This window comes from Arachis ipaensis, chromosome B3, assembly GCF_059453495.1.
Source record: "Arachis ipaensis isolate K30076 ecotype BB chromosome B3, ASM5945349v1, whole genome shotgun sequence".
Classification (NCBI taxonomy): Eukaryota; Viridiplantae; Streptophyta; class Magnoliopsida; order Fabales; family Fabaceae; genus Arachis; species Arachis ipaensis.
In genome coordinates, this window is record NC_142438.1 from 113,250,478 (window position 1) to 113,267,969 (window position 17,492).

Genomic DNA, 17,492 nt, shown 5'->3' on the forward strand with positions numbered 1-17,492 from the left:
TAAAACATCAAAAGGGATGGGACTAAAATCCGTATTTTAAATAATCACCAATGGTGGAAACCCAACTCACACTTGAGTAACATCAAGTCTTGAGTTCAATGCGGTAAAGTACACTATTAGAATAATTGCAAGTACTCATAATAATTTCTTTCATCCCAAAGTAAAAAGTACTTGGAACCATAATGGTATAAAGGAACAGGATGAGCTTTGCTCTTAATAGACCTATAGCAAGTATATTATTGCTGAAGTGTTTAATTATGAGATACTTTGATAGGGTCTACCTATATGAGTGTGAACTGAGGCTGGTTTTCAGAGTTAAGATTTTACTCTTAAAGCACTCACGAAAGGATACAAGACACAAGGCCTACTAAATGTGTCATATTAAATATAACATTTAAATGATACTGAAATTTTATGTGTCATCAGTGCACGCTTGTTCATATGAGTTAAATGGTTCAAAGCTTGTCTACCATTTTAAATTCGGATGAGTGAATACCACTGGTTACTAGGTAAAGGTTCAAATCGCAAGATACCTCTACTGAAAGCATAAAACTTCCAGAATAATAGGATTGAAAAGAAATTTTGAAAATGGTGGGAGATTGTGAGATATATTTTCAAAATATGTGAAAAGTTATTTTGAAGAGTTACATCTCTTCATAGAGTTGTGACTTAATCAAAATTTATGCCTGTTAAAAGGTTGCAACTATTTGAATAGTTATGTCTATTAAAAGGTTGCAAATATTTGAATAGTTATGTCTGTTGAAAGGTTGCAACTATTCAACTATTTGAATAGTTATGTCTGTTGAAAGGTTGTAACTATTTGAAAAGTTGTGTCTGTTGAGTATGTAGCTGCATGTACTCCATCTCTATAAATTTCCCTCATTTCATTTTTGCCAGCATCCATCTCAACACTTTCTTTATGCGCAAAAGAAAGAATAGAGAATATTATTCTGTAAATTATCATTTAGTGTAAGGCTTGATTGTGTGAGTGCATAAACAAGTCAAGTGTTCTTCATTGTATCCTACAGAAAATTCGCCAGTAACCTATTTTGCACACCATTGTATATTGGTGGGGGCGAATTAAGCCTAAAGAAAAGTGTGTGTAACACACGCCTTGAAGAATTGCGCTATTTGATTCACTATCCCCTTCTCTCTTAACTCACAACGAGTTATACCTTGGAGCATCCAAATCCACGCAGGAACATTTGGTGCCCACCGTGGGGCCAACGATTTCTCTAACCCCACAGCCTTTTACTCTATATATCTTTCTACTCTTTTTTGCAGGTCACGACGCATGGCGGACGAACATAGTCACGCTCCTTCGAGTATCAATCAAGCCGAAATCCTGGCAATCAATGAGACCCTCAAGGCAGAAAACTAAAGGATGGCCGAACTCCTATGCCAGATGGAGCATGACCGTAGTAAAGAAGGAGACAAGAATGCCGAGAACAAAGACAACAACGATGAACACACCTCAGAAACTAAACACGCCATCCCGAAAGCCACAAAAACAACTACCAAAAGAACCAACCCCTTCACAAAGGAAGTTATGAGCTTTAAAATGCCCAAAAAATTCACACTACCTTCAATCCTAAAACCCTACCAAGGAATAGGAGACCCAAATGTCCACGTCACCAAATTTCATGCCATGATGTTCATGAACAAAGAATCCGACTCGATCCTATGCCGAACCTTCCCAACCTTTCTGGATGGAGCTACCTTAATTTGGTTCTCCAACCTCCCTGAAGGTTCCATCTCAAACTTCGATGAGCTGGCCGACCAGTTCGTCAATCACTTCGCTGCATCCAAAATATACGTCCACAATTCTGATTACATGAGCACCATAAAACAAGGGTCGAACGAAAACCTGAAAGACTACATGACCAGGTTCGCCGAAGCAACCAACGAGATACCCAACCTAAATCCCGAAGTTCATCTCCACGCCCTAAAGAGTGGTCTCCGCCCATGAAAATTCCAAGAATCTATAGTTATAGCAAAACCAAAGACCCTGGCCGAGTTCCGAGAAAAAGCAACAACTCAGATCGAAATTGAAGAATTTTGAGCACTGCGGAGAGCGGAAAAACCTACTTCAAATAGGGAAGAGGAAAGACGAAACATGCACCCAAGCAGTAGAACAGACCAAAGATCGTTCAGACTAACACCCAAGTTTGACAGCTACACCCACCTTAATGCAAAGAGGGAGGACATTATAAAGGACATACTGCATTCAAAACTCATCAAACTCCCAAACAGGGCAAGTACATATCAGAACCAACTATTAAGAATGGCCGATGCCAACAGACGACCTTACTAAGATCCAGTTCACAACCGACGAAGGAAAATATACATACCTCGTCAACACACTAAGAAATGATGAACAAGATCAATTAGCCAAGCTATTAAGACAAAATGTCGATCTGTTCGCATAGACCCCAACAGACATGCCAGGAATAGATCCCAACATCATATGCCACAAGTTAGCCACCAACCCATCAGTCCGACCTGTAGCCCTGAAGAAACAACACCTCGGCACAGACAAGAGAGCAGCCTCTCTGGAAGAAACCCAAAAACTACTCAACTTTGGCTTCATCAAAGAACTCAGATACTCTACTTGGTTAGCCAACGTGGTAATGGTAAAAAAGAACAATGGTAAGTAGAGGATGTGTGTGGACTATACAAACCTTAACAATGCCTGTCCAAAGGACTCATACCCCCTCCCATGCATTGATAAACTTGTCGATAGTTCCTCTAGTTTTCAATGTTTAAGTTTCATGGATGCTTATTCTAGCTATAACCAAATCCTAACGCATGAGACTGACCAAGATAAAACTGCTTTTATTACTTACAATGGCAATTTCTGCTATAAGGTTATGCCGTTTGGACTAAAAAATGCAAGTGCTACTTACCAAAGACTTATGGACAAAATTTTCATAAATCAAATCGGCCGAAACATAGATGTCTATGTCAATGACATGGTGGCAAAATCAACACATACGGCAAACCATGTCAACGATCTAACAGAGATACTGCAACAACTTCGAAGGTACAACATGAAGCTCAACCCAGAAAAATGCGCCTTCGGAGTGCAGAGTGGAAAATTCCTCGGCTTCATGCTAACTTGGCGAGGTATTGAAGCAAATCCCCGACAAATGCCAGACAATCCTAAACATGAGGAGCCCAAAGACAGTCAAAGAAGTCCAACAACTGACTAGCCGACTTGCAGCATTGGCCAGGTTTCTACCCCGTATAGCCCACCAATCACATCATTTTTTCAAAACTCTAAGGAAATAAGAAGAGTTCCATTGGACCAAAGAATGCGAAACATCTTTCACCGAGCTCAAAGCCATACTTTTAGCACCTCCAATCCTCCAAACCCCAGAGGCTGGTAAACTACTTTATCTCTATTTATCTATTACTAACCATGCCATCAGTTCTGTCTTGATAACAAAAACAGGAAAGAAACAACATCCGATATACTTTGTCAGCAAAACCCTTCAAAACACCGAGGTCCGATACCCGAAGCTAGAAAAACTGGCTCTAGCTCTTGTCACAACAGCCAGACGCCTGCGACACTACTTCCAAAGCCATACCATTGTGGTCAGAACAGAACAACCCTTAAGACAAATACTGACGAAGCCTGAACTAGCAGGAAGGCTAATCAAATGGTCGATCGAGTTGTCAGAATACGACATCCAATATGAGTCCAGAGGAGCCATCAAATCGCAAGCACTATCCGACTTCATTGCAGAACTAACTTTAGATGAGAAAGATCCTAAAGACAACATATGGACACTATATGTCAACGGAGCCTCAAACAGCAAGGGTTCTGGAGCAGGAATACTCCTCAAGGACGAACACGGAATAGCAATAGAACAATCCCTGCAATTTACTTTCCATGCACGTAATAACCAAGCAGAGTATGAAGCTCTAATAGCAGGACTGCGACTGGCTCACACAATGGGCATCACACAGCTGAATGTGAAATGCGATTCCCTCCTTGTGGTACAACAGGTAACAGTTAACTTCCAGGTAAAAGATACATTACTAGAAAAATACAATACCATTTTCAACAACCTCGTCAACAATTTTCAAAAATTCCATATATCCCACACACCCCGCGAACAAAATGATAGGGCTGACATCCTTTCAAAATTAGCAACAACAAGAAGTCAAAGTACAACACCTATATTATCTCAACTAACACTCAACGAACCTAGTGTTATGCTAACAACAATTTCGAGCATTTCGCGGAAAGATGACTGGAGATCACCTTTCATAACCTATTTGCAAACAGGTAGCATACCAAGCAATGTTCAAAACCAAAGAAAGTTCAAAAGACAAGCAAGTTTCTACACAATACTCGGAACCGAACTATACAAAAGAGGATTTACAAGACCTCTCCTAAGATGCCTAAACACGGCAGAAGCCAAGCTAGCAATAGACGAAGTTCACGAAGGCGTCTGTGGAACGCACATTGGCAGCCGAAGTCTAGCCGCCAAAATCCTCCGATCCGGCTACTACTGGCCGATGTTACAACAAGACTGCATGAACAAAGTCAAACACTACGATCACTGCCAACGCGATGCGCAAATCATTCACAACCCAGCCGACCAATTACATACATCCGAGATATGCTGGCCATTCAACAAATGGGGGCTAGATATCATCGGACCGTTTCCACCCGCTCCAGGCCAGGTTAAATTTTTAATTGTCGCCAGTGATTATTTTACAAAATGGATAGAGGCAACACCATTGGCAAAAATCACTTCCAAAAAAATAATTTTTTTTGTATGAAAAAGCATACTATGCCGATTCGGTATTCCTCAATTCATTATTACTGATAACGGTAGACAATTTATAGATCAAAAGTTCACAACTTTCTTACAAAATTTTAAAATAGTTCAACAATTCTCTTCTCTCGAACACCCACAAACTAACGGTTTAGCCGAAGCTAGCAATAAGATCATTTTACATGGCCTTAAAAAGAAGCTTGAAGACTCAAAAGGAGAATGGGCTGAGCTTATTCCTGAAGTACTATGGAGCTATAACACAACTAAGCAATCATCAACAAGGGAAACCCCCTTTAGGCTCGTCTACGGATGTGATGCCATGATACCCGTCGAGGTATCTCTACAAAACACCAGAACTACAAACGTCAACAAAAGCGACCACATCAAAAACAGAAGGACCGAGCTTGACCTCATCGAAGAAAATCGAGACAAATCAGCACTACATCAATTAGTTGCTAAACGAGCTATAACTCGGAAATACAATAAGAAGCTCAAACCGAGGACATTCTCAGAAGAAGACCTCGTTCTCAGAAGGATAGAAGATATACGTAAACCACAAGGGCACGGCAAACTAAGCACCACTTGGGACTACCCATTCCGGATCCAAAAAGTGATCGGTAAAGGAGCATACAAAATACAAAAGCTTGATGGAACAATCCTACCAAACACTTGGAATACATCTTCTTTAAAAATGTATTTCAGCTAGTCTATAAGTCGGACATGGTAATGCACTCTTTTTTCTACTACCAGATTTTATCCCTAAGGAGGGTTTTGTTGGAGAGGTTTTAATGAGGCACACCACCCCGTAATTCATTCGTTCATTATCTTATACTACAAACAGTACTCACAGTATATATTTCGTTTCGCAATTTTCCAAATACTACCAAAAACACAAAGACTAAATCAAACAGTACGAAATATTCGACAAACACTTCGCCAAAAGACCTAACACGTCACAGATATGAACAAACTATTGAAAACTTATAGCAAAACAAATCCTCATACGAGGAAATATCATACCAACTTGTTCAAAGAAAGTCAAACATGTTCTGAAAACGCACAGAACCAAAATGCAAATTGTTTAAAAGTACAAAAACAGACAAACTATGAAACCAAATTAATCTATTACAAACTAAGCACCAGGATTCTTGCCTTCACCCTTAACACCATCATCATCCTCCACCAACTTGTCCCCAACAACCACTTTGCAGGAATCTATCATCGATAAATCAGCAGCAGGCGCCAGAAACTTTGCTTGCTCAACAGCTCTCTAGAAACCAGCAGCGAACATTTCAATCCCATGATCCTCTTTCTCAGTCTCAAGCTATTTCTTCTCAACACCAAGGACAATCAGCCTAGCCTCCAAGGCTGTCTTCTCCTCGCCGATCTTTTTTCCAGCATCCTTAGCAGCCGTCAACTTCTCCTGCAAAGAATCAACCATATCCAAAGCCGTACGAAGCTTGTTTCCCTTCTCCAAGTTATCTCGCATCAGCTAATCAACAACATCCCTATCAAACGAATCTCTTGCATGCTTCAACTCTTGGGTTCGGCCAATAAACATCAGCCGAACTCCCATCACCTACAATAAACAAAGATAACAAGTAAAAACCTACACAAGCAAACACTACTAAGAAAAAGCCACGTAAACTTGTTATACTTGCAGATACTGACAAACTCCAATATCACCAATCTCCTGAACAAGTCTAACATCGGCCGGATTTTGACAATGCTCATCCGCCACCATACTCAACGGGAAATGCTCACTCCAAAGGGAAGTCAAATCTTCATCCCCGCGATAACCATGAAGCGCCCTTTGGTTCTCGGTAAAACGCTTGACCACCTCAAGATCAATCTCTTTTCCTCCAAGCTTATCCTCGGCCACACCCACAGGCCTATCCTTCTTTACCTCACCCCTTTTCCTTTTAACTCTAACCTTCTTCGGAGATGGCTGATTAACTTCAGTACCTTTCTCCGCCATAATATGACTAGTGGAACCTTGCCTTTTAACATTCTTCGTTCGAAAATACGCTCGCAAGCTGCTTGAGGTCAAATTTGGAGCCTTTTCAACTATAAGCAAAATAAACAGGAAACGAATAAACAACCATCACCAAACCACACAAAAATAAGTTACACAAAACAAATACCTATATATCTAGCCAAGGCATCTTTATCCATTTCCAACTCTAGGAGTTCAACAACCAACAACAAACCCGAAGATGAAATATGATTAACCAAAAACTCCACAACCATCTCATTTCTATATTCCATCCCCTCCATACCTAATATCTTCCTAGGCCTCGGAACCCAGAACAACGGGAACCTCTCCAAAAAGCACTCATCTACAAACCATGGAAATTCACCTTCAGCAACACCAATCTTCAAAAACATAGACTTAACCCCTTTATACGAAGAACTATATAGGCTAAAAATAGCACGACCTGAAACACTAGCAAGGTTCAACCAACAACCACGCCTAACCCCTTTACACTGAAACAGAGCAAAGAAGACTTCCAAGGATGGCTCAATTTCTAAATATCCCATCAGAATCTGAAAAGCCCTAATGAACGCATAGGAATTATGGTGCAGCTGTGATGGTGCACACTTAAGCTGCATAAGTATGCCACACTAGAATTCAGAAAAGGGAAATTTAACACCCAAATCCACAAAAATGCAACTGTACATGAAGAAAAACTTAAACCCTTCCCCACGGTGAAAGACACAATCATCGGCACTACACGGCACGAACCTAAGCTTAATATCACTACCTTCTCTAACCCACGAAGACACTAACCCTAACTGCGACATACTTTGCTCATCGTCAAATACAGAAGCATACCCCTTCACCGAATTTGCCACCTCAGAAAAAGGACTCACAGGATTCCAAACCCAGACATCCTCCACGAGTTTAACTTCTGTCTTACCACTCACAGCTGTCCCTATCTCAACCTTTTTTCCCTTATCCATTCCGAAAATAAACAAGCACACAGAAAATAAAGAACAGGGGGGAAAGGAATAACTAACCTTTTTTACTCATCTTCCGGAAACACAAGCGAAAAAAGAAAAGCAAGTCCCAAAACCAGATAATCAAACAATCCAAACAAAAAACCACCCACCAGCCCACTACCCCATACCTTCTGCAAACGATATGCATTCAAGAACAATCCCTAGCCATCGATCGTAAAACCCAAAAAGCAAATCAGCAGCTAGATCTCACCGCCGTTACAATACCCAACACGCGTTAAAAGCAAATATCTTTTCCAACATTTCTCTTTCCTCCCTAAGAGGCGCACGAAAGTTATTAGCACGAAAATTCAAAAGAATAACCTCCTCCCACTTTTCGAAGCCGACAATAAACAAGTTAACCTTGGGGGCTCCGAGCTATAACTCGGCACACTTAAATCACCACACTCCAAAGTCGCCAACAAACGAAAGCAACCCACTTCAGATCCTGGTTCCGAGTTATAACACTTGAAAAAAGATTAACATGTTTATATCTCGACTCCCGAAACAGGTCAACCTTGGGGGTTATGATCCGTTAGCCTAAAATCGAGTCATAACAAGAATCTCGGAATCAAGAACAGCACACAACTCCTCCCAAATCTCTCTCCAAAGCCACTCAAGTCCCGAAATATCGGGCTACAGTCAAATCAGTAACAAACAATGTAGATAACGGTCTTCTAATAATTCCATTACATACGAGTGATTCACTCAGTCACAGGTACACAATACATTCAGTTTCACTCTGAATTACTTTACACTCTTACTTACTTGAGTGTTGGAGTCCCTTTGCAGGTGCCCAACGCCGCCCTCCCAGTAAACAGACAACGTTCCACCCTTCTACTCCAAGGAAAGCCGGTCTCGGCTCCAACAGGACAAGTTATACCTCGGATCATCCAGATCCACGCAGGAACACCTTCAATGAGTTATACATTGGAGAAATATTTTGACACTCAAAGTGTACCTCATTTATTGAAAAAATAGTAAGCTCAACTAGAGCTGGATGAGTTAAACAAAAAGCATAATCACACAAAAATATATATTAACTCAAGTGATGGGAAATCATCATCATCATCATCATCATCATCATCATCATCATCATTATTTACTACAATATTTTTTGCCTAAGGTAATCTTTACTCGAAACAACATTTAACAAAAGTTGCCTCAAATAGGCAAAGGCAATATTTTCGACGAGTTACCTTTGAACAGGACAAAGATAACAAAATTTTTTACAACCCAAAAATATAGTTGTCTTTGATATCTAAAACTATATTTATAAAATATTGCAATATAAAAAAACTAAGACAATATTTTTAAATAGAAATATAACATTTTATAAGAGTTGATAAAAAATTTTAACAAATAAAATTTATAAAAAGTTGCCTAAAATTGTTCATAGTTAAAAATTTTAGAGAAAAATTTTTAATCATATTCTCACCTCTTTTTTTCCTCCAAATAACTTAAAAAAAGAAAAAAAAATAAAAATAGATTTAGGTATCATCATCAGTTCATTTGAAACAATACCAGAAGCCCTAACCTACGCATCTCTTTTTTACTGTGCAGCTCCAATCAATGAACCTAACGGTGACAGCGCAACTCAACGCTCTTCTCCATCGCGCGGTATGCTTTTCCATGGCATTGTGCTCTCCTCCACGTGCGGTGCTCTTCTCCACGCACACTTCTCCACTGCGTGCGATGCACTCCTTGTTCTGTGCCGAACCACCACTCAAAACACCTCTTTTCTCATCCACTGTCGCCGAACCACCACCGGCGAGCAACCCTTCTCTCCCTTCTCTTCTCCTTCTTCCTCTTATTCTTTTTTCTTGTCTCCTCCTCTTCGCGAACCAAAGATGCAGAACCGTAGCAACTCCTGTGCTGCTGGCGAGTTCTAACGCATTCTGGTGACCACCCTTCTACCGCTCTATTGTTCTGGCGACACTACAGTGCAGCTGCATGCAAGCCTGCAACCTCCTCTCCTCCACCTTTTATTTCTCTGTTCTTCAATTTTTAGGTTTTTGGAAAAACTCATTTTGATCTTCTCTATTTTAATTCATTACGGTTTAGTTAGTTTTTAATTCTTACTCAGTAATTTCATTTAGTCAAACTAGTTTTTGCTAGTTAGGTTAATTTAGATTAAAATTAGAATTCTCTTATCCGCATTTATCTTAGTTCATAAGTAATTAAGCATGCTATTATGATTCTTGGGTCTAGAATTTTAATTTGTTTGGACTGGCTCGATTGATTTTCTATTAAACTTCAAGTTCTCCATGACTTGTCTACCGAGGTGCACTTCTCAATGTTGATTGTACTGATTCAGCAATTTGGTTCTCCATTTTTATTCTGGTATTTTTTTTCTTTTAATTTTTTCTTATTTTCAATGTAAATTACAGAATGATTAATGTAGCACCATACCACACAGAACTTTACGCATAAGTTCATAAATTAGAGGTAGTGGAGTATTATGACCTCTAAAAGAAAAATGCATACATAGGCATGTATGGAAAGAAGTTTTAACTAGGAGTCTTGAAGAAAAACTTGATGAAACAAACAGAAACGCATTGCATCGAAACGGCTAAGCGTAAAAAGGGATAGATAACAACGTATAGTAAAGATAATGTACATATATATACATGAAGTTCCAAAAAGATACAAGTAGTAAGCTCTTAACTCGACCTGCGAAGCAAAGACCGGTCAGAGTATAATTTTATATATATATATATATATATATATATATATATATATATATATATATATATATATATATATATATAACCCCAAAATAGTTCCAAAAGATGGAATAAGATCCTGTTTCTCCAAGTCAACCTCTAAGAGGACAAAATAAAAATATACACAAGATGGAGAACCTATATACATATATACATATACAAGGTACAACACAAAACCCAAAAGTAGATCTTCGCTTCAGCAGAGCCTCCAACATGCTCAGCGAGGTGCCTCGCGTCCTGCATCTGAAAAACAACAATATATGTATGGAATGAGAATTGGGAGTTCTCAACATGGTAAAGGTGCCCGAATAGTTAATAAATAATGTCTCGAAAAGCCAGAGACATTCCAAAACTCCAACAATCCAAATTCATGTCCTAAAGTTTTCTCTAAACCAAACTCATGGTGACTATATCTAAGTGTTTCTAATCTAACTCTCCGTTTCTTTTCTCAGCAATCCTCCAACTTTAGGTGGAACAACCCTCAGTGCCTCCTCCACCTGTTAAAGGGATCTCTCAAAAACAAACATAGACAAAACAGATAAGAAAAACACAGATATAGATAGTAGTTTTGAGTTGAATCTTTTAGTCATTAAACTGGATCCTTAAAAATTGTATTTGAGCACGGTATTTATTATTTAATTTAAAAAAATAATCTAAAAGAATGTCAGTAGATAAAAACCTAAAACGGTATAAACATTCAAGATTATTTTAGATTTTTTTTTAAATTATTTTTTTTAAGATTTAGTGTTATGATTTAAAAAATTCAAGATAAAAAGGTCATAAATATAAGGATAAAAAATTAATTTAAAAAAAAGTAATGAATAAAAAGAGTTAATTCTCTGCCAATGAGTTATAACTCAAATAGCATAGTTTCTCCATACTCACCTAAAAAGTTGCCAGTTCGAGTCTCTCTATCTTTAATAAAAAAAAAGAGTTAATTCTCTCATGAGACTGAAACAAACTCTTAAAGTAAGCTTTTACCTCATTTGAGTTTAGGCAACAGGCTGGACTCTATTACCAGAGAGATATATTAAAACTTGGTTTGGTAAATCTCTTATCTTATGTTTATATTTATAATTTTTAAAAGGTATGGTATATTTAAAATTTTTTAATTTTTTTTAAAATTAATTTATATTTATTAAAATTAAAAAATATAATATAACTTTATATATTAATTAATATTTAAATTTAATTCTTATATTAATATCTATTATAATATTTTTAATTTTAAAAATTATTATCAAATATATTTGTTATCGTTTGAATTTATTAAATATAAATACTATAATTTTTAAAAATTTATTTTTAAAAAATTAATTTTTATAAATTATTTAAAAAATAAATAAAAACTTTATCAAACCAAACTTGAGCCGGTTTCATCACAACAAAGCAGTGCTAAGATATTATATTGTTGAGACAATATAAATAATAATTCAAAAACCAAATTGCATGTTGGACTTAACAAGTTGTGCTAAGAATGTATCAACAATATCAAGTTAACCACACTTTAATTTCATTCGTTCAACAGAACAGTAGCCCAAAATTAAACTTTCTACCTGTTTATTCAACCAATGAGTTAACGTAATGCTAGCTAGTAGAATGATTCACCAAAAAGAGAAATAAAAGATTATTGACCATCCCCTGATCAGAGATTAAATATAATAATAGTATAAAATTGAAAAAATATCAAATGAATTCCGGCGACAGGGAATTATTTAAAATTAATTAAAAAGGACCCCACCAGTCAACTGGAAGGCATGTAGTAGAAGTAGAATATTGAAAGAGGAGGGGCAAATGTGCAAATTTGTAAATATGTTATTTAATCATTCTTGTATATATAAGCATTGAAGCAGAGATGAATGGAACGTCATTGAAGAAAGTAACATAAGCTTGGATTATGTCTTGTTGTTCAACAAGTTACCAATATAATAATACACTGACAAAATAGCACCCCTCATCGTCATAATTTTGTTTTTATTTCGTTTCTATTTTTGTTCATTGTAACGACAAAACACAACTAGCTGCTTGTTCCTGTTTTTCATTTTTCAATTCAATGTCTTCTGGTCTGTATTCATTTGAAACCACTTTCCAAGCACATTCAAGCTCAGACATGGTCACTGCTGATGGAGGAGACCTTGCTTTTCTCACTGACCCTTTTCCTTTCTTCGAAAACAGCACTACTAATGATATTGGTCAACACTGTTCGAGCAACCAAAGCATGTTCGATGAGGCTCTTTCTTCTTCTTCTGTTGACCCTTTTTCATCTTGCTTCTTTTCTTTCTCTCCTCCAAGTACGCACTTAGAAAACCTTAGCCTTCAGGCCAACAACAAGAACAACCGTGTTGATCCCAATTTGGAGAGTGACTTTGCAAGTTTCTCATCGGGTTTTGATGTGACACAAGTAGTGAAGAGCGAGGAGTGCCAAATCGCTGTTGAATTTGATTATGGATATAATAATCATAATCACCAACACTTTTTTCCCCACAGTTATAGCGGTGCTGAGAATGTGGCAAAATACATGCAGAGGAGTTTCAGCAGCAACTCCTTTCATGGCAAACCTGGGAATTTTCTGTTCCAAAATAATCACTCTGACACACTAAACAACAATAATAATAATAACAACATGGAATCTCCAAGTTTTCAAAGACATGATATGAGTTCACCTGAAAACAGTGCCTTCAATGGACAAATGAGGAGGGTGTGCAGCACTGGAGATCTGCAGGTACAAATTAAATAATCAAAAACATATTTTATGCATTATTATTTCCTTTTGTAAGTTGATTAATTGTTTGACTGAAAAAATGATCATGTATCAGAAGTGTCAAAGGGAAGGATCATTGTTGGAGGAACCGAATTTCAAAGTAGGGCGTTATAGTGCTGAAGAAAGAAAAGAAAGAATATCAAAATATAGAGCCAAGAGAAGCCAGAGGAACTTCAACAAAACCATCAAGGTATGTATAATAATTAAGATGAATAATTAGAATAAAATATGGTATTAATATTAGTACTGACCAAACTATTTTGATAATCAATTTCAACCAAATTAGTTTAATAATTTATTGATAAAATAAAAATTAATTGAAAAAGAAAGAAAGAAATGTATAAGAAGATTTAAAAAAAAAAAATACTAATATAGAGTAAATATATAATTTTAATTATGCACATATATATTAAAATCTGTTATTAAAATTAGTTATTAATATAAAATATATATTGAAATATAACATATGTATTAAAAATAAATTAAATAATATATATATTTGTATCTAAATATATGATAATTAATTTTAGTATTATTTTTGAATAATTTAAAACAAATTCTATAATACTTATTGGTTGGTATCTAATTATCTTTTTTATTTTTTTAAATTGAATATTAATTTTTAATTTTTTTAATAGCAAGTTAGACCTCACTTTTTTTTTTTTGAAGCACCATAGTTTAATTTGTTGTGTGGGGTAACAGTATGCATGCCGAAAAACACTAGCCGACAATCGACCGCGCATACGTGGCAGATTCGCACGCAACGACGAGGAGCGCGACATTATTCCTATTCCAAATCACAACGCTCCATGTTCAGCCCGAGATGATGAAGACGAAGAAGTCGATTTCTGGGTAAACTACTATTTCTCTATCAAATTCCAACATGAATACATAAATCGCTTATTTGAACTTATCATATATTGTTATAATATTAGATTGAAGGGTTGCAGTTGCATGAAGAGCAGGAGGATGTAACAGTCAACGCTTATGGACCTAATCAGTTTCAGTACTTTCGTTTCTAACAGCAGAGTTCTGTTGTTGGTGGTAATTAAAGAAATTCATTTTTAAGAAACAGATAACAAAGTCAAAATATGTAGAATATGAGGTATTGATGAGGTCAAATATGAAGAAGTTGGGTACTTGGAGGAGGGAGCCCCTAGTTAGTTTATAGTTAAGTTATTCTTGGCCCCTATTTTCTCTCTGTTTTTCTTTTTTTTTCTTCCAGGTTATGATTGATTGTCGCCAATTAGAGTATAGATAATAAATAATAATATCACTTATCCCATAATCATGACATGATATAGTAAATATGCTTTTCTTTCTAGTAAGCCCTTACACCAAACTTATTATATATATATTTCATCCATTCGTCTTCAACTTATACCATATACCAAAATAAAAATTATGTGGTTCTAAATTTTATTTACACAACAACTTTTAACTTATCATTTGTCTCTTCTCTCTCAATTCGAACCCCCATGTGGAGTCTAGTAAGTAGGTACCCCGGTCACCGCAAACTCGATATTTAACAATTTTTTAGAGCAGAATGTGGCATAGCATTTTCTAGCTATGCAGCTACTCAGCTACCACAAATTGTCAACTTGGCTTAACTAACGAAAATCACAAGTTGTTCCTCACAACATGCCACTACATTTCATCTTCGGTGATTTTTTATTTTTTATTGCATTCAACCCAATTACCGCATAATCGCTTTTTTATATTGGAGTCAAAACGAATAATGATAATCGACTGTGAGATGTGCCGCAACATTCCTAGAACAGTTCAATGGTATAGGACTATAGGTTCAAATTGGCTCGTAAATCGTAATCTTCACAATTTGACTCTCAAAAAACATATGAAATAGCAAATGCGAAAATTTTTGTGCTTGCCTTTTTGGGGGAGAAAAAAAAAGGTTGATAAATAACTAAAATAGTAGTCTCTTTAATTTCAAAATAACAATTTAGTGCAGTGGGAATTGTATCTTCCAATCAAACACCAGTCAAACAAATTCCAAGGATATAAAGGTTAATTAGTTTATATTTTTACAATCTAGTGCCGTCAAATCTTCGGCCGTAATGATGACTTAGCACACAAGAATGATGGGTTTGCCAAAGTGCAAATTCAATTTCAATACCTCCTTCTAACTGATATATAAATTTTTCTCGCGAATTGGAAGTCAGAATGAAAATAAACATAATTTCAGCAGAAGTGGACTACTTATGATTAATTTCAGCTTCCCAACACAACTTTTCCTATTTTCTTGAAATACAACGTTCCTAAATTAATAATTAATCGTAGACTACGGAAAAAAAAAAGGATAATATTCTAACCTATCTTCTTGAAAGTGAAAACCTTTTCATTTAAAAAAAAAAAAGTAAAATATCTTTTTTGTCTCCAACATTTGGGGTAAATTTTATTTGTGTCCCTAACGTTCAAATCGTCCTATTTGTATTCCTAACGTTTATAAAAGTGATTCAATGTTATCCTGCCGTCGATTACACATCATGAGCGCTTTAATTTGAGTTTTAAAAATCTATTCTTAAAGTTAGAATACAAATGTTTGGGATAAAATCAATGATCTACTCTAAAAAATAGCTCATCAAATGTTGAAACTAATTCCTACAACATTTACATAATTCACTTTTCTAGAGACATAATTGAATCTAAATACAAATAGTGGGTATAATATTAAAATCGAACATATCCAAGTGAGACCTAATTGAAAATGAATACATCCAAGTGAAAATAATTAAAAAATATAATCTGATTTGTTAGTATAATTGATAGTAAGATAATATTGAACCATTTATAAAGTTTAGGATACAAATAAGACGATTTAAACGTTAGAGACACAAATAGAACTTACCCCAAATGTTGGAGACAAAAACGATACTTTACTCTTTAAAAAATGTAAACGGTAAACCAACGGTGAATGGAAATAATAGTAGGACTAGGCTTGGGCATTTCGGTGATGAGCCTGCAATACAGAATCATGGAAGGCAAAAGATTCTCTTTTATTAATAGAGAAAGTGAATTGCATAAAAGTTTATGAAAAGCAATATTTATATACTATACTATTGACATCCATATAAAAATATAATTATTATTAATTAATTATATATTTAAATTATTTTTAACTAACAAAATAAAATTACCACGTATTTGGTTATTAGAAAAATATTTGTGTCAAAATAATGCTTAGAGTAAAGTGACAATAAATTTTTTTACAATAGCAAACGATAGATACATTATATCCTTCTATTAATTTATCTAGTAAAACTTAATAGTGATACTTATATATACCGTTAATTACTGTTATGTGTTTATTTATGAAAAATTATCACATAAATAATAATTTTTAGAGCAAAACTTTACTTATTTTAGTAGGATTCGTGATAAATAAAAAACAGTTGATAAAAATTATATGAAAATTTAAAAAATAATAAAATATTTTACTATCCGAAACTACATCATTTCTATACACATATAATAACATCAGGATTCGCACCATTATACAATTTTATTTTGTTTCACACTATTTATTGACAGAAAAATATACATATCCACCGCCTATTATCGTAGAAAGCCTAATTGATATTTTTTTACTTTGAAAACAAATTAGTTCGATGATTTAATTGTCAATTTACTCTAATGTTTATTACGAAGGATATAGATATAGCGGAATTGTTTATTTATTGAGTTATGGTATACAAACAATTTGACGGACGAATTAATAAACTATTTACAGTTTGCCCTTTTTAAAAAAAAAATACAATTTGTCCAAGTGAATTACTTCTTAAAAATTTTTAATAAAAAATTGTAATTCACCCCACCTTTTCAGAAACTAAAAAAATTGCATCGACATTTTGTTAATTTTAAATTTATCCCTCGTATTTTCGATAAACACTAATAAACTATTTTTAAGAATTAGCTTCGATTTTCAAAAGCACAAAGTTGCATACTTTTGCTCTTCAGAGCATAAAGACGCAATTTAATGGCCAATTAAAAAAATGTGAAGCTATTTAGATGCCATACACTGGTATAAAGTGCGGTAACATGTGTTGAGCTGCCATTTTGGCAGCAATACTCACTCGCACATAATATATATATAATGTGAGAAATGGAAGGAAGTTCCACTCTGTACAGGATGCTATCACAACATCAGTTTATGCTGAAAATGAAAAAGAACATTTTGAAGACAGAGCAACACAGCAA

At 35.5% G+C, this 17,492-nt stretch overlaps 1 protein-coding gene across 1 annotated transcript; it reads left to right on the forward strand.

The window, feature by feature from the left end:
• Window positions 1–12,377: 12,377 nt before the first annotated feature.
• LOC107630770 (uncharacterized) lies at window positions 12,378–14,601 on the forward strand. Its single transcript, XM_088509599.1, has 4 exons — window positions 12,378–13,238; window positions 13,333–13,467; window positions 13,980–14,129; window positions 14,213–14,601. The coding sequence occupies exons 1-4, from the start codon at window positions 12,570–12,572 to the stop codon at window positions 14,297–14,299; spliced, it is 1,041 nt and encodes a 346-aa protein (XP_088365725.1). The 5' UTR covers window positions 12,378–12,569; the 3' UTR covers window positions 14,300–14,601.
• The last annotated feature ends 2,891 nt before the right edge of the window (window positions 14,602–17,492 follow it).

Bases quoted from the DNA above. Each gene is read 5' to 3' on its own strand.
- LOC107630770 (XM_088509599.1), top strand. From the start codon at position 12,570: ATGTCTTCTGGTCTGTATTCATTTGAAACCACTTTCCAAGCACATTCA. The intron at 13,239-13,332 runs GTACAAATTAAA...ATCATGTATCAG, and splicing joins GCAGCACTGGAGATCTGCAG to AAGTGTCAAAGGGAAGGATC. The intron at 13,468-13,979 runs GTATGTATAATA...GTGGGGTAACAG, and splicing joins ACTTCAACAAAACCATCAAG to TATGCATGCCGAAAAACACT.